The sequence below is a fragment of the Emiliania huxleyi genome (assembly GCF_000372725.1).
Source record: "Emiliania huxleyi CCMP1516 chromosome Unknown EMIHUscaffold_143, whole genome shotgun sequence".
Classification (NCBI taxonomy): Eukaryota; Haptophyta; order Isochrysidales; family Noelaerhabdaceae; genus Emiliania; species Emiliania huxleyi.
In genome coordinates, this window is record NW_005201165.1 from 189,074 (window position 1) to 211,509 (window position 22,436).

Consider the following 22,436-nt stretch of genomic DNA (forward strand, 5'->3'; position numbering starts at 1 on the left):
CTTCTCGCTGCTGCGCGAGGACTTTGTGCGCCCGCTGCGCGACGCCATCGGCACCGTGCGGCGGGGCGAGGCGCTCCTGCGCGAGAGCGAGGCTGCACGAGGGCGTGAGGAAGCCTCTTCAACGTGCCTCGGTCTGAACAGGCTCCGCCGCGCGAGGTGAGGCTGCACAAGGGCGTGCGGATCGAGGGGACGCACATCGGAGAGCCGGGCGGTGTCCTCCACCGCCTCGTCCTCCCGACGGTCGGGCGCCGCCGCGGAGCCGGCGGCAAGCTTTCTAGTTTTGAGAGCGCGTTTGCACTCTCTTAGGCGGGCGCCGCCGAGGAGTCCGGCCTCATCAACGGCTCCCTCGTCGCTCTCTCGTCGGACGGGTGGGAGTCGTGCCGCTGCGCCGTCGTTGCCAAGCGCGGCGCTGCGCGGGGGCGCGGCGACCCAGCCGCGGAGAGTGACTCGAGTCACCGGGTCACCGACGTAGGCGCGAGGCTGCGCGGCAGCGGAACGACGGTTCGCTCTTCGTCGCATTCCAGCGCGACGGCGCCGGCGCCGACGCGAATTCGCTCGGCGCCGCGGTCGAGGACGCGGCGTACGCGTGTGAGCTCGCCGTCGCGTCTAACGCCGTCTACGAGATGCTCGAGCCTGGCGCCTACTGGGGCGCCTACCGGCCCGTGCTCGCCGCGCTGCAAGCGGCGGCGGCGGACACTTCGGGCGCTGCCTCCCGCCCGAGAAGCGCGCCTTGGCAACAAGAGGCGCCATCCACGCGGTGTGTGCTGTGAGCAGGCTTGCCCCTCGAGTCGGTGCTGCTGCGCGCCGAGGCGTGCGACGCGCCGCCAGACTTCGTCTCGCGCGGCGCGCGCAACTTCGACGTGCGGTGCGTGTTTCGCCCTCCGCTTCGTCCGGCAGGAGACCGCCAAAGATGGTGTGAACTTTACCGGGGCTGGTCTGCTCGTAGGCCGATCTTCAACGAGACGCCGCAGGAGGAGGGCATGCTCGTGGACGTGTGTTGTCCGTGGGAGCGAGCGAGCGGCGGCGGCGAGTTGGCCGGCACCTCCCTCGACGAGTTCCAGCTCCGCGCCACAAAGGCGCTGCTCTCGCACCGCTTCGGGCTCGTGCAAGGCCCTCCCGGCACCGGCAAGACTTTCGTCGGGCTGATGGTCGTCCGCACGCTGCTACGCAACGCGGCTCTATGGTCCGAAGAGGCCGCCGAGGCGCGCAGGGCTGCGCTGGCGGCGGCCGAGGCGGCGCCCGCGACAGCCGCGGCGTCTGCTTCGCCCGCGGCCCCGGCGGCGGCTTCAGACGGCAGCGTGAGCGCTGCGCGTGAGAGCGCGGCGCTGCAGGTCGTGGGAGCGCGTGAGGCGGTGGCGGATGGGTCGGTTGACTGACTGATAATCCGGTTCATCACATGCAGGCGGTGGAGCGCATGAGGCGGCGCGCGGCGGCAGCGGCCGCGGCGGCGGGCGGCGGGGCGGACGCCGCTGCGGCGGCGGCGGCGGCGGATGAGGCCGCGGCGGGCGGTGGTGCGTCGCCGGCAGCCGCAAGCCGCAAGCGCGCCGTCGTCGACAGCGACGACGAGGAGGAGGAGAGTGGCGGTCGGGCGGCCAAGGCCGCGAGAAAGGAGCAGGACGGCGGCAGCTCCGGCCCCGCGGCCGGCGAGGGCGGCGGCGGCGCAGGCCCGCCGGCGCTTCATCGGGTGGAGAGCCGGATGCTGTCTCGCGAGGAGGAGGTGGAGGCGACGCGAGAGACGCTGCTCTCGCCAAAGGTGTCTGGCGCGCGGCCGGACGGCGTGCAGAGCTGGCTCCACCACCGCCTCGCCCGCCGCCGGTCTGCGGAGAGGAAGGCGAGGGCTGCGGTTGCCGACGAGGCGACCGCCGGCGCGGTCTCGGACGCCGCCTCGGTGAGCGACCTCTCCGAGGTGAACCTGAGCGACTATCCGGACGCCGAGGAGGGCGAGCTGCCCGACGAGGGCGAGGTGGCGCCGCCGTCGGTGGCGGAGAGCGCCGAGGGGCTGTGCGGCAGCGACTCTCCTCCGATACTCGTGCTTTGCCACACCAACCACGCGCTGGACCAGTTCCTCGAGGGCATCCTCGCCTTCGAGCCGCGCGTCGTCCGCGTGGGCGGCCGGTCGCAGTCGGAGGCGCTCAAGGAGCACAACCTCGCCGAGCGGCTGCGCGTGCGCAAGGAGGAGCGGGCCGGCAGCCGCAAGACGCTGCTCGGCAACGTGCGCGCGCCTCGCCGAGGGGCCGCGCTGCGGCGGGGCGGTCCTCACACCGCTCGAGCTGTGGACAGGTGCACGCCCACCTCAAGGGGTCGCGCGAGCGCCTCTCCGCCGCCGCCAAGCAGAGCCACCGGACCTGGGGGGGAGGCCTGCTCTCGGGGCTGCTCCTGCGCGGGCAGCGATCCTTCCGCGGCGCCCTCGCAGCCGCACGGCAGGCGCCTCTTTGTAGCGAGCGGCGCCTCCTCACCTCTTCTGATGCCGTGGCCAGGCGCCCTCGCCGCTGCACTCGAGCGGCTGCCCGAGGAGGGAATGGCTGCGTGGCTGGGCTTGCCGCCGGCCGGCGAGGCTTCCCTCGAGTCGGTCCTCGCCCAGCCGCAGATGGGGCCCGCCGCGACGGAGGCGTGCTGCGACGAGGCGGACCGCGCCGCCTACTCGGGGGGGGGGCCTGCCGCCGCGATGGAGTCGGTGCCGCTGGTCGACCGCTGGGCGCTCTACAACTCGCTGCGCGCCGGGGCGCAGACGCGCGCGCAGGCGGAGCTCGTCGCCGCGCTCGAGTCGTACCGGCTCGCCGCGGCGGCGGAGCAGGCGCTGGAGGAGGCGGAGGCGCTGGCGGTGCTGCGCGGCGCGGCGGTGGTCGGCATGACGACCACGGGCGCCGCAAAGTACCAGACGCTCGTGCGGCAGCTCGAGTGCCGCGTGATTGTCTTTGAGGAGGCGGCGGAGGTGCCGCGAGAGGCGCACGGGCCGCGCGTCGTCCGCACCTCGGCCGCACCTCGGCCGCACCTCTCGTCAGGTGCTCGAGGCGCACGTGCTCGCCTCGCTCGGGAAGTCGACCGCGCAGCTGCTCCTCATCGGCGACCACCAGCAGCTGCGCCCCTCCGCCGCCTGCCACGAGCTCGCGCTCCACTACGGCCTCACCGTCTCCCTCTTCGAGCGCGCGCTCAACAACAACGTGCCGTACGTGCGGCTGCGCACGCAGCGGCGGATGCGGCCGCAGATCTCGCGGCTGCTCTCGCCCATCTACCCGGAGCTGATCGACCACCCGTCGACCTTCAACCGACCCGCCGTGGTCGGCCTCGCGCACCCCGCCTACTTCCTCACGCACCAGTCGCCGGAGAGGACGCAAGGCGACCTCATCTCGCCCGAGAACCCGCACGAGGTCGAGGTGCTCTGCTGCCTCGCCGCGCTGCTCGTCGGCTCTGGCTACGCGCCCGCGAAGATCACCGTCCTCTCGGCGTACGTCGGCCAGCTCATCGCGCTGCGGGCGGGCTTCGCGGCGTGCGGCCTCGACGGGCTCGTCCTCTCGACCGTCGACGCGTACCAGGGCGAGGAGAACGACATCGTCCTCCTCTCCCTCGTCCGCTCCAACTCGGACGGCCGGCCGAGCTTCACGGCGCGGCGACCGCCCTGTGAACGGCGCCTCTTCATGTGCCTGCGGGGTGGATAGGCCGGCTCGGCTTCACGGCGGTGGACAACCGCATCTGCGTCGCCCTCTCCCGCGCGCGGCTCGGCTTCTACTGCGCCTGCAACCTCGAGATGCTCACCGCAGGCTCGGCTTCCCTCTCCCGAGCTGTGGCGCCCTCTCCCGCAAGCTCCGAACGGTTCGCCCTCTCCCGCAGGCTCGGAGCTGTGGCGGCAGGTCGCGCGGCACGTGGCCGACGCCGGCGTCTCCGGTGCCCGCCCTCCCGCTCGCTGCCGGCCTTGCGAACAGGCGCCGCCCACAGATCTCTGCCGCGAACAGGCGCCGGCCTCCCGCTCGCCCTCGGCGACGTGTCCGCCATGCCGCCTCCTTCGCGGCTGGGCTCGGTCGAGTCGTCCGCCGCCGACGTCGCGCCGGAGCGGCTCGCGAGCGGCTCGGAGAGGATGCTGGCCGCGCCGACCCTCGGGCGCGGCGGCACGGGCGGGGCCGGCGAGTGGCGCGGCGCGTGGCGGCAGACGCTGCAGCAGCTGGCCTCGCTCGCGTCGCGCTCGAGCCGCGCCGGCGCGGCGGCCGCGGAGCGCGAGCGGTGGCAGCCGCTCCGCGACGCGATCGAGGCTGCGCGCGGGCTGGAGAGCGTGCTCGAGGAGGCGGCCTGAGGAGGGCGCAGCTCGGCGTCCGCCACGCGCGCAGTGCCTACTCACCGCGCTTGCACGGAACAGGCGGCCAAGGGGCCTCAGCTCGGCGTCGCCGGCGTGGCGGGCGCGGGGAGCGACACCGCGCCGAGCCCAACCACCGCCCGCATCCCAGGCTCGCGCGACCAGCTAGCGTATTAGACCATCGACTCGATTCGCGCCGAGCCCAGCTGCCCGCGTCCCCAGGCTCGCTCGGAGGCGCCGCCCCAGGCCGGGAGGCGGCTGCGGCGATCCCCTACGTGACGCAGATCGCGCGGGCGCAGAACTACGCGCAGGCGACCGAGCCGATGCGCGTCCCCGCCGACTATTGGGGCGGCGGCGGCGGCGGCGGCGGCGGCGGCGGCGGTGGCGGCGGTGACAGCGGCGGCGGAGCGGGTCCATCGGTGCGGTCGCACACACCGCCTCCAGAGGAGGGGCAGTCGGCGGGCGGGGCCGAGGCCGCTGCCCTGGAGGAGGAGGTTGAGCTGCCTTTGCCTCCCGGCTGGCGCAAGGCAATGAGCCGCACGCACGGGAGGGAGTACCTCTACAACGAGTCCACCGGCCGCCGCGTCTGGCGCGTCCAGTCGATCGACGCCGCCGATTTCAGGCCCCAGGACTGAGGCCAGAACAGGGCGGAGGAATCCGGGCGAGCAGAGAGAGGTGGAGAATGGAGAGTGCGACCAGGGGGCGGCAGTCTTGTGTGACACGGCGCACTGGACAGAGCAGAGAGAGAGAGAGGCGGTCTCTTCTCGCAGCTGCGAGACATGCTCCCCTGTCAACGTGGGCCCAGCAGGCGTTTGACCAAAATCAAAATTTCCCTACTAAGAAAGAAAGAACGAACAGACACGAACCCAAGGGAGGGATGGAAGGACGGTACGCCGCCGCCACACAGGGATTTTAGGGGAGAAGTGTGTGTGAGTGTGTGTGATGGACTACGAGGAGTGGGGGTCAATCGGGAGGCAGGGGGTTCAACCAGGCGACGGAGGACCGTGGGCCATGTCGCGGGGACGGCCCGCCGGAGGCGGGCTCGATTGATCCGGATGGTCTCACGCCGGTGGGAGGCACCGAGGCGTCTTGGACGCTCAGCTCTACCTTAGCTCCTGAGGGGCGCGTGGTTCTAACCACGTAGTATGACTACAACCCACCACAGACACCCTCCCTCTCCACACGTGTGCACACACCCTCACCCTCTCCCCTCTCCTGTCTCCTCTCTCTCTCTCTCTCCTCTCCTCTCCTTGTCTGTGCTGTCTGCCTGACTCAGGCACTAATTCTGCCGATGCGTGATTGTGTATGGGCTGCTCCGAGGGGGCCCTGTGCAATCCGACGGGTAGGGGGTCTGTGCCCGGGCGGTGTCCGGTGTGGAGTCCCCTTCTGATCCCGCCTGGGATGTTGGGTGTGAGGTTGTGGCGGCTTCGATCCCAAGGGGGGGAGCTGATCCCACTCAATAACCAACTCTCAGGGGCAGTAGGTGGGCGAGCTTCAGGCACGCTCATCTCGATCGTCAAGGCGTCGCTACGCGCGGTCTTCCGCGGGGGGAGCTGCGTCGACGGGTGCGGGACCGCGGCGCAGCCAGTGCCGCGGCGAGGCCTCCGGCTGTTTGCGGCGGGCGGCTTGCTGCTCGCTGCATGGCGAAAAACTCGTCTCGCCACACGCCAAGGGCTTATGCTCTGGCGAGACGTGAGGCGCATGCGCCCAGGAGGGGAGGGGGCATGTGTAACGACGCTGCTAGAGATGCCTTTCGGGGCCCAGAGATAAAACTTCTGTGATGCCATGCGTGACCTAGTAGTGTCCCCAGCTATGGGCGTGTCCACGTTGGAGCCAGGTGTGGTGTGGGCGCGAGAATAGCTCCGCCGTTCATGGAGGCAACCGATGCGAGTCGACTGGTGTGTGTCGTCGTGGTTTCGTATCAAGAATACTCACTCACACTCACACAGGGGAGAAGTGTGGTGTTAGCCGTCGCCCACCCTCGGGCTTCTACCACTTCCTATCTCTCTCCGCAGTTTCTCACCAATTCTCGCAGCGACCTTCATGCCACCTCGCGTTCTTCCCACTCGTCGTTCTAGTTGAGGCTTGCCGCACGCGTTTCTTCATCCCGCCAGTCTCCGCTTTGGCGCACACAGTCAGAGAATACTGACAAATAGCGATGCGCTGTGAATACATTGGGATATACTGGGGTATATTGCACCCCTGGAATATACTCCCATATTGCGCACTATTGCGCAATATACGGAGATATTGGAGGAACATCTTCCAGCCGAATACTGGGATATATTGGAGTATATCTCGGCGCCGCCAAGCACCTCAATCCTTCCGCAATATATTGCAATATACAGCAGTATATCCCAATATATTCACAGCTTCGGTGGACGTGTCCTGGCACGCGATGCTGCCCCTCCTCACCACGACATGCACCGCCTTCCACGCTCCCGCGACCGCCGTTCACGCTGGCTCCTGCGTGCCGCCGGCACGCCACGCTGCCGCCATCTGCTCCTCCACCGGGAGCGCAGGCCCGCTCATCCGCTCCGCGTTCCTATCCCTCATCGCCGGCCAGTCCGCCTTCGCCCTCGCCGCCGAGGTGCCGAGCCTGTTTTCGTCCTCGCCGGACATCTTCGGCACCCTCTTCGACGCTGGCTTCCTCTTCTACAGCGGCCGACTCCTCGCGGGCCAGGCCGGCCTCGTCGGAGGCGATGAGGCGCTCGCTGAGAAGCTGGCCGGCCTCGACTGCACCTGCACGCTCAGCATCGGCCGCGAGCCCGGAACGTGGATGCCCAAAGAGTGGGGCTCGTCCGGCGCCCGCCTCTCGCTCCCGCTCCAACTCCGCTTCTCGGAGGAGGTTCCGCGGACGCTTCCGAGATACAGGCCTCCGAACTCCCGTCCACAACCCGTCCACCGCCCCTCAGACGGCGGACCTCGGCTTCCCGGGCGAGGAGAGCATGACGGGGCGCACCGCGCGGCAGCTCTGCTGCCCCGGCGGCGGCTCCTTTGTCGGGCAGGCAGGCACCGTCCGGGTGGAGCCTACGGGCGGCGCGTGGAGCGTCAAGCCGACCCGGCAGCCTGGCGTCGGCGAGCCGCGCCTCCTCGAAGCATCTCGGCGAGCCTCTGGCCACCCTGCGGCCTGTGCCCCCCAGGCGAGCTGCGCTTCTTCCTCGACTTCCCGACCGAGGCGGCGCGCAACGACGTGACGCTGCCCGCGGGGCGCGCCCTCGCAGCGCCCGCACCCTCCACGGGCCTGAGGCCTGAGCCTTGGGGCCCCTCTCTGCAGGCGGGTCTTCTTCAGCGGGACGTGCGTCGACCCCGAGCTGGCGCAGGCGCTTGGCCCGACGCCCGGAGATGTGTTCGTGGCGCCGGGCAGCGGCGTGCGCCTCTTTGGCGAAGGCGGCGTCACCACAAAGCGGACTGACGCGCGCAACCTGTACGGCGCGCTCGGCGAGACCTTCCTCATCCTCGGCCGCTTCTCGCTCGGCCCGCCGCCGCCGCCACAGGCGTCCGAGGACGAGACGCCGCAGCAGCGCGCCGCGCGGGAGCGCGCCGAGGACGAGGCGCGCGGGCGGGCGGTATGACCGGGCGGTACGACGCGGATTGGAGAAAGCGGATAGAAAACAAGAACACAACGCACTCCTCTCTCTCACATGACAAGCGATCCAACGACATTGTGGATTGGAAAGAAAGAAAAACTGCATGCTGGAGCACTTGGAGTGCAGTCGGTAACCTCACATCCAGGGCCGGGGAGCTAAGGAGCGCACCCAGCGGGCCGTATGCGCTGATCCGAATTCTTTTTCTCGTGTGCGCTGGTTTGGCTGGTGGGGCTGTGGAAGGCACCCGCGCATTGCACGTGTGCAGTTCTCTCGCATGGCCGAATACGCAAAGATGATGCCCGCACAGGCAAAAGCGTCGGGTGTCGAGATCAGCGTCGGCGCACCTGCTCTCGTGCTGTTGACGGCGCAGGCCGCCGGCAGTCTACGCGTCGCCTGCTGGAAGCAGTGCGGCCTCAGTGCAAAGCAGCTGCGAGTGACGCGCGTGCTCGTGGACGCTGTCGAGGTGGTTTGTGTCGCGGGTCACGGATGCGCTCCAGTGACGGTCAAGGTCTCCTTCACGCACGGCCAGACCATCAGAGACGCCGGCGCGATGCCAGTGGTGCCCGAGCTGCTGCCGCCAGCCGTCCCCGACGCTGCAGTTTGCCGCATGCTGCTGCTGCAGCCGTTGGCTTTGCTCGCGATGGGCGGCATGGCCTTGCTTGGCGGCTCCATCGCCTTTGAGACTGCCGCCACCGACGCCTGGCTCTTTCTCCTTGGCGGCCGCGGCTCGATATGGCCGCGCGTTGTCTTTGCCGCCGCCGTCCTTGCGCACGCGGCCGAGGCACAGTGTAGCCGAGATCTGTGCTGCAGTGTAGCCTACACAGAGCCGGGTGCGGAGTATCGCCGTGGACGCCGACGCTCTGAGGTGGCATCAATAGGCGGGCGTTGCTCTGCGCATCGCCCTCGGCCTCCCGAACGTCGGCCTCGGTGGCGCGCTGTGGTGGTGCGGCCTCACCTTCCTGGTCGGATTTCCCGTCCTGCGCCATTGCCTGGCGTTGCGCGGTAAGGGGGAGTGAACTACGCGGGCTGCATCTCTGGACTCTCTGCGCATGTGCTGCGCATTTCGATTATCAGACAGTAACCACAACCACAGATTATCAGACATCACTCATGATCACTGGCCATTTCCTCTCGTTGTGTATCGATTTCCTCTTTTTCACCTTGACAAGTTTGGAAATCACATATGACAAACACAGAATACAGTAAATTGTTACACCAACACGGCCGGTAAGGATGCTCCGCCGGCACGAATCTCGCCTTCAAACGCGCGCAGCGCCTCGAGAAAAGCTGAGTTGGGCTCGACGAGCGGGCGCGCCTGCTCGCATACATGTACGCCTTCATGGCACTGCGATCGAGGTGTCAGACATGCAGGCTCATCTGTTGCACCCGCTGCACGCGCGTGAGAGCCTCCTCCACGGGCAAGTTGAGCCTGGCAGTGAACGCCGCGCGTGTTAGTGCTGTGCCAGAAACTCGGTGAGCCGTGTGCGGATTAGCAGAGCGAGGACCGTCGCATCACGTATGCGACCGCCATCGTGCCAGAGCGTGACTTGCCCTGCGCGCAGTTAACGAGGACCATCTGGCCCGCCTGTCAACAGCTTTAGGCTTGAAGCGCCTTCGCTGCATGCCGCTGGACGAACACCGCCTTCCCGCCCGCCCGAACGCGATCGGACGCCCACGCGAGGCCACGCTCGAGGTCCTCAAGCGGGATGCGGAAGGCCTCGGAGTCCTCCCACTCTAGGTCAAGTAGTCTGGGAGGACTTTCGAGCCGCAGCCTGCAAAAGGAGACCAAACTGACACTGAGGAGTGCAGCAGATGAGCGGTCAAGGGATGCAGCGTGCGTGGTGTGCCTGTCAAATGCAGCGCGCGTCGCAGGCAGGAAGGCGTGCAGCCGGTACCCTGCACAGTTGAGAACGGCGTTCGTTGCATGCTCCTCCCTGCAGACGGCGAGTGCAGCCTTGTAGCTGCCAACCGCCAACTCTCCCGGCAGAACGACCGAGGACTTGCCGTCATCCTGCGGTCATGCGAAGAAAGCCCGCAGCATGGTGGGCCAAACGAGGTAACACGAAGGTGTCACGGGACGAGCATGCAAGGAGGTCATTGGGGTGCCACGAGAGCTCTAAATGGGCTGCCTGAGCGTTGAGCACTGCCAGCAGTTGCTCGTCTGTCACCTCCTCACGCGAATGCCTGCGTATATCGAGCCCACACCCAGCACAGCGATTGGCGGTCGCCTTGGCGAGGGGGACGCGTAGGCAAAAGGGATGGCCCTGCGGCGTGGATGAGAAGGTTGCCGCCGAGGCTTGGGACATGGTGTTCTTATGTTTTTTACCGAGGACCGCGCGCGCGCACCAGGGAAATTTACTAGCGAAAGAATTTTCAGTGTATGTAGCTCTTACGAACATACCCGTAGGTGAACTGCTGATTTTACAACAAAACTCTTTCGCACAACACTGGGCACGGGACTGGCGCGCACTGGCACTAACACAGGTACACCTGCTAGAAATGTGGCTGGACTGTTTGCATCACCGGGCTGCAGCGCACACTGCTCGCACCGCCAGTCATTACGTCATTCAAACACCGCGATCAATCACCGCTCATGAAGGCCATCCATCCTAGATGCGGAGATCACTGCTGCATCATTGTATCGCTCATGTGAGGCCTCCGGGTGCTCTAGCGCGCGATGCCGTCTGTCAGCCCTTGGCAGCCTGGGGACTGCTCTTCGCCGAGCAGCACCCCGCCCCAGCGAAAGCAGGTGCATGTGGCTGTAGCTGTTTGCATCACCGGGCTGCAGCGCACACTGCTCGCACCGCCAGTCATTACGTCATTCAAACACCGCGTCCAATCACCGCTCATGAAGGCTGGCCATCCTAGATGCGAGATCACTGCTGCATCATTGTATCGCTCATGTGAGGCCTCGGGTGCTCTACAAGACGCCTCCCTCTTGCCGTCATCGGAATAGGCGGCCGAAGCTTTCATCGTGCTCTCTGACGTTCGGCCGGCAATGGACACCGTGCCCCTGCGCCGCCAGATAGCCGCAGCCTACTCGCCGAGGCGGCTTCTACTGCTCCCGCCAGTGGAGTTTCGTATGCCTTGCCGGCTTGCGAATGTGCGCAACAGGTTTGGCAGAGAGCACCCAGTGCAGGCGGGGAACGCGCTCTTCCAATACACCGGCATCCAAGCGTGCTTTAGCATGGTGGAGGAGGAGGAGCGGCGCCCCAGAAATTGAATCTTCAGCATAGCCCTGTCTCATCCGGCGTGTCTCATCATGTAGGAGCGGGAGCGTGCCGCGCTATATAGCTGGGTCGTCCGATTGCGGACAGATCTGGTGCTCTTCCAGAACCTTGTGCGATGGCAACCAGCCGAGAGGGAGCGAGATGGAGTGAGGCGTGCGTTACGGAGACTTGTGTGCGCTCGCAGGTAATCCCTCGGGACCGGCGCTTTGTCTACGTTCCAGCTGGCGGCAGTGCGCCCCGCTGTAGCATCCCGTGCCTCCTAGGCCCCGAGGCGTGTGCGCCCGATTTCCCTCGCCCTTGCTGCCGTGACAGTGAGTTATCGCAGCGGGCTGCGCTGCTGCAACGATCATATGTTTGTTTGTCCACGGGAGCTTTGTTCGCCGTACGCGTCGCTGCTCGACAACTTCCGCGATGCGCGCTGCAGGGCGCCACCCGGCTACTCGAGCGGCGGCGATGGCGTCAAGCTGGATGGGACGCTGCGGGAGGCTCCAGACCTCACTTGGACGTCCTGGTACCTCTCCAGGGCGTACAATGGTCATCGATCCACTGATACGCTGCGCCACGAGCGCTGCGCCCTGTCCAGCCCTTGATATGTGAATAGCGTCCGGCTGGGCCCAGTGCGGCCGGATGCGCGAGCTCGGCTTGCTCTACTCGATTGCCCGCGGCGCCTGAAGGCCCCATCACATCATCTGCTGCTACCACCCTCTGATCTCACCGGTTTTGCTAACAGGCTCCTCCTCTCTGGGCTATCTCATCTGCCAGTACACCCTTTCGCATGGTTGGAACCCGGGCGCTCTCGTGCAGTTCGGGCTGGTCAACGCGAGCGAGCGTGCATGCGCTCTGGAGCGGTGAGGCGGAGAGAACAGATGTAGGCGGAATACACGTTCCGAGGCCAGATGTAGCGGAGGCTATAGCACAAGCCCAGCGATGAGCCTCCCGACCTAGGTGTGCGGAGCTGAGCGACCGGCTGAGCGGCGGCAGCGGGGGAGCGGCCAACCGCACCGAGCAGCGCAGGCGGGAGATGGCGCTCCGCTCCCAGTTTTCTGCGAGGTGGCAGCCCTGAGCACTGCCCTCCTTGAGGTTTTTCTTAGTGGCTCTGAAGAACGAAAACGGAGAGAAGGGAGAGAAAAAAACGGCCCGCTCCAATTAGGGATGGGAGAAGGACAGTGTCCCTACCTGCCCCCCTCCAACCAACTCTCTTTTCGTTGTATGTGTTTTCTGCCGGCCCACGCCAAGCAACCACACGCGACACGCGAGACGCATACTAGTTATAGAGTCGTAGGCAGCTGAATCCGAAAGAAATTCTTTTGCAGTCGCTCGCCCGGGCGCTGGCGGCTCCTGTGGAGTACCAGGTACCTGACGTGTATATGTGGCACACCCTGGTCGCCAGCGCCACCGCGTACGCGCCGGCGACGCACACTGGCAATTTCCGCGCCTGGCCGCGCTGCGCAGGCCCGCTCTGCGACGGCGGCGTCGGTCTGCAGACGGCGTCGAGCCTCGGCGAGTCGTCGAGTCCTGCGGCAGTGGAGTATGGCGGCATCACCCACGTGGCGGTACTCGTCGGTGATGCAGCCGCGGCGAGGAGATTCTACACGGGCGTACTCGGCATGGCGGTCGATTCCGAGTCGTGCGAAGCTCTCGGCGCGCGTGGCGCGAGCGCAGCGTGCGTGCGCGTGGGCGAGCAGACGATCCAGCTGCTGGAGCTGCCCAACCCGGACCCGACGGATGTGGACCCGGAGTACAGTATGAGCGCGCCTCCTCAAGGCTACGTGGCCGAGGGCAGGCCCGTCCACGCCGGACGAGACCGCCACGTCGCCATCACGCTGCACGACCTCGCGCCGCTCAAGGCGTCGCTCGAGGCGAACGAGGTGCCATACACGATGAGCTACTCGGGCCGACAGGCGCTCTTCACGCGCGACGCGTACGGCAACGGCTGGGAGTTTGGGCCGCCCGTGACGTACCGCGGCGCGACGCGCCTCTTCCCGCCCTACCTCGTTCCGCCGCAGCCAGCGCCGGGGGAGGCCGTGGGCTGGGGAGGCATCCCGCATGTCGGGCTTCTGGTCGCGGACACGCCTCGCGCGAAGGCATTCTACTGCGACGTGCTCGGCATGCGTGACGAGACCGACTTGCGGCCCGTCAAGCTGCCCTTCGCCGGTCTCTTCCTCCGCTGCGGCGAGTCGCAGGCCCAAGCTCCCGCCCAAGCTCCCGCCCAACCGCCCACCTCTCCAAACAAAACTCCCGGTCTCTCTCGCAATGGGTCCAATGAAGCCTCAGCACCTCCCCAGCACCACCTCACCCGTGTCTTCCAGCAGCTCCTCCCCCCAATCTCCAACGTCTCTCCCGCCTAACGACCCCCCACAGGTGCACATCCTCCAGCTTCCAAACCCCGACCCGAACACCGCGGTGGCGCGGCCAGCCTTGGGAGAGGACCGGCGCACCGCGTACTCGGTCAGGTCGCTGGCGCCGGTGAAGGCCGCCCTCGACAGCGAGATGTGCAGGCACCTCTTCGGGTGCAAGTGGGCGTACGAGGAGCGCGCCACCGGCGCCGGCGAGGCGGCGGTCGCTTCTGCGAGGCACTCGCTGTGGGGGGCGCCGACTCACGCGTCCGGGCGTGATCGCAGGCGGCGCTCCTCTGCAAGGACCCGGACGCCAACGAGCTGATGTTCGTCGAGGACGCGTCAATCACCCCCATCGCAGAGGCCGAGGGCGGCCCCGTCACGCCATGGACCAGGCTGTGGTGAGCCGGTCTCGCTTACGTCAGTACGCGGCTATCTCTGTATAACCCGGGACACACACACTCGCGGACGCTTTTTACGGACCTGGAAAATGGCTTCGTTCTCTCTCTCTTCAAACACACACACCTGACTATATGTGAGACTAGTGCCCCTCTTCTGCCTTCTGGGATCCTCGGTTTTAAGCCAGAGGAGCCAGGAGACCATGAGGCCCGGTCTCTCTGGGCGCGCCGCCCCCCTCGCCTGCAACTGACAAGTCGACAGCGCGGCCCCGGTCAGACTCAGCGCTGAGGCAGAGTTGCGTCGGCAAAGAGCGAACATGAGGTTTTGGGCCGCTCTGTCGAGCTAGTCCACGCTCTCCACCTCCTCCTCCTCCTCGCCCTCTCCCGCCGGCCTCCTCGCCGAAGCGCCGATGCTCTGCCCGTTGAGCGCCTCGATCATCTCGCGGAAGGGGGCGGGCAGATCCTCGAGCTGCGCCTGCTCACAGCTCGAGGCGTGAAGCGACGCGGTCTGGCACCAACGCCAACCGGTACCGCCAGCCGCGCCGTGACATCCCCCCCCTGCCCCACCAGGACGCGGACCTGCGTCAAGGCCCAGAGGGGGGGTTAGAGAGGCCCAGAGACGGGCCAGAGACTCGCCAGGACGGGCCGCACACCTCCACCTCCTGCCCCTCGCCGCCGCCCGCCCCCCCGAGCAGCTGCTCGATCATCGCGCCTACCGTCGGCACATCTCGGCTCAGTCTCCCCCCTCCCCACTCCCACGGCACCCAGCGCCGCGCGCCCATCCGTTCGGCGTTCATCTCGACCGCCTGTGCAACGGTCGGGCGGAGTGAAGAGACGCTGCTCACCACACACACCCTCCGACATCGCCGCGCGCCTCCCCGCCTTGCCCCTGCATGATGTCGATCGTCAGGGGCTTCTCGAGCCAGGATGGCTCGCCGCCGCCGCCGCCGCCGCCTCCGCCGCCCTCCGCCGCGCCTCCCCGCCTGGCGAGAGCCTCACGCGCCAGCCTGCGGCAATCGCGTCGCGCGCTGCAATCGTGGCCGTGTCTCGGCTGCGTCTCGGCTGCGTCTCGGCTGCGTCTCGGCTGCGTCTCGGCTGCGTCTCGGCTGCGTCTCGGCTGCGTCTCGGCTGCATCTCGGCTGCACCTCCGCGCATACGCGTCCACGCCTTCCCCGGACTGCTCGGCGCCCTCCTCGTCTTGCTCGTCCTCCTCCTCGTCCTCGTCCTCCTCGCCCTCCTCCTCCGCCTCCTCCCCGCCAAGCAGCCGGCTCGCCTGCAAGACGTGTCGTGGACGTGTCGTGGACGTGTCGTGGACGTGTCGTGGACGTGTCGTGGACGTGTCGTGGACGTGTCGTGGACGTGTCGTGGACGTGTCGTGGACGTGTCGTGGACGTGTCGTGGACGTGTCGTGGACGTGTCGTGGACGTGTCGTGGACGTGTCATGGACGTGTCGTGGACGTGTCATGGACGTGTCGTGACCGTGTCATACCTCATCTCTCATGCCTCTGACACATCTCTGGAATCTCTTGCCACATCTCTGCCACACCTCGCCCAGCGCCCGGTCGAGTCTCCGCCGCAACGACTTCAGCCTCCGCGCCGCCGCCGCCGCCTCCGCCTCCTCCTCCGCCTCCGCCTCCCGCCTCGCGGGCTCGCCCCTCGCCTGCGCGACGGCGTGAGACCGTCTGTCAGACAGCTCGCGCCAAGAGGGCGCCTCAGGGGAGGGCTTGCCTTGCGAGCCCGCCACGCCGCCTCGACGCGGGCCAGCCGCCGCTTGAGCGAGCCGTGCAGCAGCTCGAGCCCCGCCGTGTCCTGCTCACACGCCGCGCGTCCGTGAAGAGACGCCCTTCACAGCGCCAGCTCGAGGATTGCTGCTGTTCCACCAAATGGTCGATGAACGCGTCGTCGTCACCGCGCTCCTCCGGCGCGTCTCTCGGCTCCGCACCGCGGCCGAGCGTCGCGCGCACCTTCGCCAGCGCCTCCTCGACAGAGCTGCCCGGCGCTATCTGCGGCAGCGCCGCCGGCTTCTCGAGGCGCTGGCGCCTCCTGCTCTCTATGTCGCGCCGCCGCCGCTCGGTCTCGGCCTCCGACGGCGCCCACGAAGGAAGCTCGCCGCGCTTGGCGTCCTTGCCCACGCCTGCGCCCGCCGGCTTGTTCGCAGCCGCCCGCCGGCCGCCGCCCTCGTGCGCCCGCTTCAGCGACTCGAAGAGGTCGATCAGGTTCGCCTCGAACGACTTGCCCACCGGCGGCGCCTGGTGTTCACACTCAAGGTGTGACGACACGGCCCCACCGCCGAAGACCTGCCCGCAGGCGGCGCTGGGTCGCGGTCGCGTCACGATCTGGGCCGAGGCGTGGCCAGGCGAGAGGAGGGAGGCGGCGGAGGAGGAGAGAGATGGAGGGGCGGCGCCTGCCCGGGCTGCCCGGGCTGCCCGGCCTCCTTCCGCTTCTTCTCTGCAAACACTTTCCGCCAGTGCTCTGCCTAAACGAATAGGCATGCAGCTTTTGCAGGATGGGACCGCACTCTCCTGAGCCCCGCCAGTGCTCTGCCTCGGGCTCGACAAAGTCGAACTGCTGCCCGTCCTGCGGCGAGGCAGGCGAGGTGGAAGGAGGAGGCGTGCGGCGGGCGCGTGGCGGTGCGCGCGAGCGGTGCGGTGAGGCGCGAGGGTTGTGCAGGCGTGGAGCGGGCGGTGGTCGACCGAATGCGTGGCACGGCGCGAGCGCGAGAGCGCACTCTCCTCGACCTCGGGCTCGACGAAGGCGGGCTCCTCGGCGGGTGGAGGCTCCTGCGCATCATTTATCGAGAGGGCGAGGAGCAAGCAGACGCAGGCAAGAGGTGGAGCGCGGGGCGCCATACGAGTACACCAGTGTGACTGTGTGTTCGCGGACCAGGTTCGTTGTGAAGAGCTGGGGGGCGCCACCCAAGAACCTCACAATGCGGATCGGCAAAGGCGCGACGCGTCGATTGACGATCTATGCTTTTGACCCATCAGTCTCCCAACATGACATGTGCATGCACATGCACATGTCCATGTGCATGTCCATGTGTGACATGAGAGATGAGTTAGTCAAAGAAATTACTTCAGTCTTCACGGCGGTCCGTCCGCACGTGAGCCCCGCGGCGGCGCGGCGGATCTCCCGCAACGCCTGTCCACACTCCTCGGGAGCACACACACGGACATGAAGCGCGCACGCGGCCCAATGGCCGTGCACGAGCAGCAGCGCAAGCGCCGCCAACCGCACCGACACTTTTGACCGCGTGCCGCACTTCCCGAATCCCTTCACACCCCACTGTCGCGCAATGTGCCGGCTGGTGTGCGGCTTCTGCCACGCCCACTCGAAAGCGAGTGCATCACTCTTCGAGGAGAAGCCGCGCACAACGAGAAGAATGCGCCACGGCCGTCCCGCGGCGGGCGCGCCACCTCCCGAGAGCTCGCCGTTGTGCTGGCGCAGTCGTCTGGACGGGGTCGGGGCTCGCACCGACGTAAGTCCTCCGACCGCTCGAGTCTCGCAGGAAGTAGACGCGCCACGCCGAATCCTCCTCCTCCTCCTCCTCCTCCTCAGCCTCGTCGTCGACGAGCGCGTTGCCGTCTCGCTCGTCCTCCTCGTCGCTGTCTCCGTCCTCCGCGTCGAGATCCACCTCGGTGACCGCCGCGCCGAGCGTGCGGAGGAAGTCGGCGAGGGTGCCAGTCGAGGCGGTTTGGGAGGCGATGGGAACCACCCAGGCTGTCTTGGTGATGCTCTTCGGGCCGTGCGGGCCGGGGAAGAGGAGGTCCTCGTAGTCGACGTTGGGGAACTGGTTCTTGACGTAGTCCTTGACGTCAAAGGCCTCCCATGTGGCATCCATCTCGGACAGCTCACGAGCCCATTCACGGTACACCCTCGCGGTCCGGAAGAGATTTCGAGTCGGCTGAGTCAGCCCGGTGAAGTCTCCAGCCTCATCTGACCGATTGATACGCTCTCGACCCGCGAGGCCATGTGCGTGTGCCCACGCGAGGTGCGGGTCGCCTGCCAGGGAGCGAGGGACGGGCTGAGCATGTGCGACCGGGTCAGGGTGATTGCTGTGACGGGACGCGCCCGCATCTGAACTGCTGCTCAATGAGAGCCAGCAATGCGGGCGCCACGCTCAATGAGCCTGTGCGGTCAACGCTCCAACGCCCGAGCGTGGTGTGACACAAATGAGAGGCGGGAGTGGGGGGGTCCGCGGTGCGGTCAACGCCCGAGCGTTGAGCCTCCGGGCAAGGCGGTTGATCTTTGCAACTGCAGGCGGCGAGAAGCCGCCGCCTAATGTCTCGTGAAGAAGCAGGTTGAACTTGTTTCGTTGGTCAAGATCCCATCATGGTAGTGGCCACGCTGTGACTTGACGTAGCCTTGGCCGGTGGTGTGGAGGTCGAACGCCCGTTGACCACGGAACCCGCGTTGCTTGCAGCCCATGTTTGCAACGCGGGCGCGCTCTTCGGTGTTGCCGAAGGCGAACTTGTCCCCAACGGAGCCGGGGTTGCCTCCCGGTGTCGGTGCGGCCGACCCCAACGGGCACGCCACCCCGGAGGGGGGTCCAAAGTTTGACCTCGCTGACCGCTTCGTCTTTGCCCCCGGCTCAGCCAGGTCGGTCTTGTAGCCCTCGTTGAACTGTTTGGTGAGTTCTGGTTTTTCGGCATCTCCCATTGGTGTTAACTTTCGCTCGCCGCGGAGTCGTTCTTGCGCGCGTCGTCAGGCTTTGCCCCGTCAGGAGGAAGCGCGTGTGTTATCATTTGGCTTGTGGCAAGTGCTTGTGGGAGGCTCGAGGCGCGCGCGGGAGATTTTCCTTTATGGGACCCCGGTTTTGCAACAAAAACGAGGCGAAAAACGAAAACAGGACATGCTCTCTCTCGCGCGCGCGCGCGTCGTACGTCGCAAAGTCGCCGTAGGGTCAGAGAAATTGACGTGATATCAACAAGGCGAGGCGACCGACTGCCGACGTTTCAAAGAGACGCCCGCGTGTCGTGCTGCGACGACCGCATCTGGTAATGTGAAGACCGTCGGGAGCAGGACGCCGCCGACGCTCGGTTCGATCCGCAAGCCACTGCGACGGCGTCTTGGTCGGCAAGGGAGGGCTTCTCCCTGGCGCGCGCCGCCTGGGCGTCGCTGCGCGCAGCGCGGCACCGCGAGACGAGCAGGCTCACCAATGCAAAGGTGGCGCACCCGCCCAGGAAGCTGAGGACTATCGCCACCGGCAGCACCCACGCCGGTTGGACGTCGAGAATCAAAGGGACTGACTCGGTGCGCGTCGCCATGTCAAAAAGATAGTTGTCGTTTGCGCCTGCGATCGCGCCATGGGGTGAGTCAGAGGGACCTGGGGGGGCTCTGGTAGCGGCGTGCCGCGACTGAAGCGACGTAGCGTCTCTCTAGTGTGGAAGTGTCTTAGTGCACCGCAGCGCGCGTATGAGTAGGACAGGTTCGCGTTCACAACAAACCCGCTCGGTGAGTGCGCAACATTGCATCCGTCCTCGACATAGCACCACTCGTCGGAACACCTGAGAGCGAGGTGCGCCATGAGGGCTCCTCTGACCGCTCCGCTGAGAGTGCGGAAAAGCTAGTAACGCACCACTGCGGGGGCTCGTCCGCAGCGCAGGACAGGGACAAGCCTATGCAAAGAACAGGATCCAGGTGCGACGTACTACATTCTGCTTGCATCTCAAGTGGGGGTGAGCAGCAGGGCAGGGAGGCCGTTCAGGCGCGCGCTGCTAGTTTAGGCGAGCTAGTTTCGAACCCAGGTCGTGGCTCTTGCACTCCATGAGGCCATAGTCCGCGGGATAGTAAGCGGTCTCGCCGTTGACCCCGGTCACCTCCAGCAGGCCCTTATGGAGCGTGACCCCGGCAGGCCACTCGGTCAGGCATGGGCAATGGAGGTCCGAAAGCACTGGAGGCGGCGGCGGCGGCAGCGGTGAAGGTGGCTGGGAGGGAGGCGGCGGCGGGGACGGCGGCGCTGGGGATGGCGGTGGTGGAGGCGCTGGGGGCGGTGGATCGGGTAGGGGAGGAGGAGGAGGATCGTGAGTCCGCAAGGGGGGTGGCTTTGGCTCGAAGATTGGCGGGATAAGGCCGTCGTCGAAACCTGGAGGCCGTGGGTTTGGCGGCGGCGGCAGCGACGGGCCTTGGATCGGGCGAGGCCCTTGGTCGGAGCGCGGGTCGAGGGGCTCCACCGATGGACTAGCAGTGGCGGCAACGTGGAGAAGGACGATCATGTCTGAGCTCACTTTCCGAGCACGGGACGGACGATTTGTGGCGATATCGAGGAGATCACGTTTTCCGGCGACGTGGACGCGGCCGACGAGATCTGCAGGAGATCGGCGGCTTCTGGGAGCTCCTTCGAGTGAGGAACGATTTGCTTTATTGCTTTATTGCCTTATTGCTTTGAAACTTTAACACAAGCTGTGCCGCGTGCAGTAAACCAAAGTGAATTTATCGCACACGTCACATCCGACACACACGCCACGCGCAGAGCTACTTGAGCAATCATGCACAATCAATGCGCCGAAGAGAGCGAGACGCTGATTCTTTGCACCGGGTCAGCAGGCAGGCAGTGCAAGCTCAAGTGGTCGCAGCACTGGTCATTCGCGATGCGGTAGCGATGCGATCAACCGTCCGCAAGCAGCGGTGAAGCCTGGTCCATGGCCGGGCAGGCGCGCCGCAGGCGAAGCGCTCTCGCGGGGCCTTGCGTCGTCCCACCTCGAGCCCTCGGGAGTAGTCGGTCAGCTGGGCAAAGCTGCACATGTGGCCGCCGACGGCCCCATATAGCATGATAGTGCCGTCGACCTCCTGTTGTCCAGCACGGTAGCGGTTCACGCCGTCGACGAGTTGGAACTGTGTGGACCGCCACGGCGCCGGCTGTGGTGTGGGCGACGGTTCTGCGGGCGGCAGTGCTGTCGCCGTGCACTTGTGCCGGGACCGCTTCTTCTTCTTCTGACTATTGCCGTGGTCGCTGCTGTCGCTGCTCATGTGCAAGCCGCGAGGTGTGTAGCCAGCCAGATCCAGCTGCGCAACGCGAGCGGAGCGAGCGAAGCGCCAGGACGCCGTCCCTTTGTAACGCTTCACGCGCGTCGCTGAGGCGTGCTGTGAAGGGCTCGCGTGATCGCGAGCATCGCACAACATCGCCATTTATCGCATTTTATCGCCAAATATCGCGCGGTATCGCGGTTGCGATATTGTGAAAAATTCCCTCTAGGGCAGGGCTAGGCGCGGGACCCGTCTGTGGCGAAGTGGGTCGCGTCCCTGAATTCCCGTCAACTCACGGTCCTTCCCCTTCATTTTGCACACAGTCCACGGTTGTCTGTTCCACTACTCCACACCTACCAGGGTTTTAAACCTCCAACCAGTGCGGAGAAGTACAGAGCCTATGGTAACTGATGCGCATGCTGATGCGCGATCAAGCGTACCAGTACGCCCCCTCTACCTCGTTCCACGCATAGTCAATCAACCGCCTGTCCACGCCGTGGACGTACGCTTCAAGAAACGCGGACATTAGATCTCGGCCGCCCTTCTTCAAGAGGGCAGCGCCGAGCGCCACGCTCTGCTCCTTAAACTGTCCGAGGAACCCCTCATACGAGGACATGTGGGGAGAGACCTGCTCCGGCGAGTCGAGTATGTCGCGCACGATCTTGTGCTCGGCGGAGACGTCCATGTTGACCGAGCCCATGAGGCGAAAGCTGCTGGGGTTTGGCTCGGCCGCGCGTCTGGCAAGCTTCGCCGCCTCAGCTTTTGTGGCGGACGCATATTTATCGCGCCATGTCTGCGCCCCCTTCCACCTCCTTCCATCGCCACGTGTAGCAAGCGCCGTCCACCCATGGCCGAGGCGGTGGAAGCGTGCCCTCCACGTCTGCTCTGCTAGCCGGGAGAGCGAGCTTGAGCAGCACAGCAGCGCCGCGGCCGTCCCCGGCGGCGCGGTCTCGAGCATCTGCGCCACCAGCTCGTCCTCGAGCGTCTCAAACAGGGGCACCGTCCGCACGCGCAGATTGGCCGTCTTAACGCGTACCTCCTCGACAGCGCCGTCCACCCGGTACACGCGCACCGGCCAGCGGCCTGCCGGATTTTTATTACCAAGGATGCGGCCGGGGCAGCCGTTGAGGTCGCGCCGGGCGGCCAGGCCGTGCAACCCCACTTGGCGCTGCGGCTGGATGCCATCTTCGGCAATCTCCCGGTCGCTCATGGGAGGGAGTGCAAGCGACCGTGCTCAGCTTCGTGCTCAGCTTTCGTGCTCAGCTTCTTGCGGTCGTTTTTTGTTCCCACATTTTTTCTTTCTTTGCGCCATCCCAACTTTTGCGGTGTGGGGGGCTGGGGGGGGGGGGGGGGAGGGTCCTGACCACGGTCTGTCATACATGGACAATCATACCTAACCCCCGCAGTCGGAACACTGGGGGGTTGTTCACTCTCTGAGGCCTCAGACCCCCCGCCCCCCCCCCCCCCCTTCTGAGGACAGGTCGGACCCCAGGCTTGGCGGCACAGAGGGTTTGACTCTGACTCTGTGCCGCCTCTGTGGCCTCTCTTGGCTCATTTTGGCCTCAGAGGGTCCCTGGCCGATGGTCTGTCTTGGCGCGGCACAGAGGGCTTTTCTTTGACCTCAGAGGGTT

The 22,436-nt window shown here is 66.4% G+C and overlaps 6 protein-coding genes across 6 annotated transcripts; 4 read left to right on the top strand and 2 right to left on the bottom strand.

Moving 5' to 3' along the window:
• Positions 1–1,659: 1,659 nt before the first annotated feature.
• On the top strand, positions 1,660–4,920 carry EMIHUDRAFT_455439 (hypothetical protein; the record flags this gene model as incomplete). The annotated part of the gene is made up of 9 exons (XM_005787342.1): positions 1,660–2,212; positions 2,281–2,434; positions 2,478–2,932; positions 3,003–3,648; positions 3,829–3,882; positions 3,951–4,036; positions 4,349–4,455; positions 4,532–4,560; positions 4,730–4,920. Exons 1-9 carry the CDS (start codon positions 1,697–1,699, stop codon positions 4,918–4,920), a joined length of 2,238 nt encoding a protein of 745 aa, XP_005787399.1. The 5' UTR covers positions 1,660–1,696.
• Positions 4,921–6,676: 1,756 nt separating this feature from the next.
• Positions 6,677–7,979, top strand: EMIHUDRAFT_455440 (hypothetical protein). The gene is made up of 4 exons (XM_005787343.1): positions 6,677–7,133; positions 7,201–7,363; positions 7,429–7,495; positions 7,563–7,979. Exons 1-4 carry the CDS (start codon positions 6,684–6,686, stop codon positions 7,858–7,860), a joined length of 978 nt encoding a protein of 325 aa, XP_005787400.1. The 5' UTR covers positions 6,677–6,683; the 3' UTR covers positions 7,861–7,979.
• A 170-nt stretch (positions 7,980–8,149) lies between these two features.
• Positions 8,150–9,081, top strand: EMIHUDRAFT_228000 (hypothetical protein; the record flags this gene model as incomplete). Its single annotated transcript, XM_005787344.1, has 2 exons — positions 8,150–8,661; positions 8,883–9,081. 2 exons carry the CDS (start codon positions 8,150–8,152, stop codon positions 9,079–9,081), a joined length of 711 nt encoding a protein of 236 aa, XP_005787401.1.
• Positions 9,045–10,181, bottom strand: EMIHUDRAFT_455441 (hypothetical protein; the record flags this gene model as incomplete). Its single annotated transcript, XM_005787345.1, has 6 exons — positions 9,045–9,193; positions 9,265–9,304; positions 9,381–9,460; positions 9,530–9,647; positions 9,723–9,886; positions 10,020–10,181. 6 exons carry the CDS (start codon positions 10,179–10,181, stop codon positions 9,086–9,088), a joined length of 672 nt encoding a protein of 223 aa, XP_005787402.1. The 3' UTR covers positions 9,045–9,085.
• A 2,459-nt stretch (positions 10,182–12,640) lies between these two features.
• On the top strand, positions 12,641–13,048 carry EMIHUDRAFT_57456 (hypothetical protein; the record flags this gene model as incomplete). The annotated part of the gene is made up of 2 exons (XM_005787346.1): positions 12,641–12,832; positions 12,884–13,048. Coding segments are annotated over 2 exons (357 nt in total), but the record flags the coding sequence as incomplete, so codon positions are not given.
• An 858-nt stretch (positions 13,049–13,906) lies between these two features.
• EMIHUDRAFT_455442 (hypothetical protein) lies at positions 13,907–15,029 on the bottom strand. Its single transcript, XM_005787347.1, has 6 exons — positions 14,985–15,029; positions 14,714–14,846; positions 14,618–14,645; positions 14,493–14,551; positions 14,371–14,418; positions 13,907–14,314 (listed from the first exon to the last, which is right to left on the bottom strand). The coding sequence occupies exons 2-6, from the start codon at positions 14,732–14,734 to the stop codon at positions 14,183–14,185; spliced, it is 288 nt and encodes a 95-aa protein (XP_005787404.1). The 5' UTR covers positions 14,735–14,846; positions 14,985–15,029; the 3' UTR covers positions 13,907–14,182.
• Between the last annotated feature and the right edge of the window lie 7,407 nt (positions 15,030–22,436).

Coding starts and splice junctions, on each gene's coding strand:
- EMIHUDRAFT_455440 (XM_005787343.1), top strand. CDS start 6,684: ATGCTGCCCCTCCTCACCACGACATGCACCGCCTTCCACGCTCCCGCG. Junction 7,134..7,200: donor AACTCCGCTTCTCGGAGGAG/GTTCCGCGGACG, acceptor ACCGCCCCTCAG/ACGGCGGACCTCGGCTTCCC. Junction 7,364..7,428: donor GACCCGGCAGCCTGGCGTCG/GCGAGCCGCGCC, acceptor TGTGCCCCCCAG/GCGAGCTGCGCTTCTTCCTC.
- EMIHUDRAFT_455442 (XM_005787347.1), bottom strand. CDS start 14,734: ATGCAGGGGCAAGGCGGGGAG. Junction 14,552..14,617: donor GATGAACGCCGAACGGATGG/GCGCGCGGCGCT, acceptor TGCCGACGGTAG/GCGCGATGATCGAGCAGCTG. Junction 14,419..14,492: donor GCGAGGGGCAGGAGGTGGAG/GTGTGCGGCCCG, acceptor GCCTTGACGCAG/GTCCGCGTCCTGGTGGGGCA.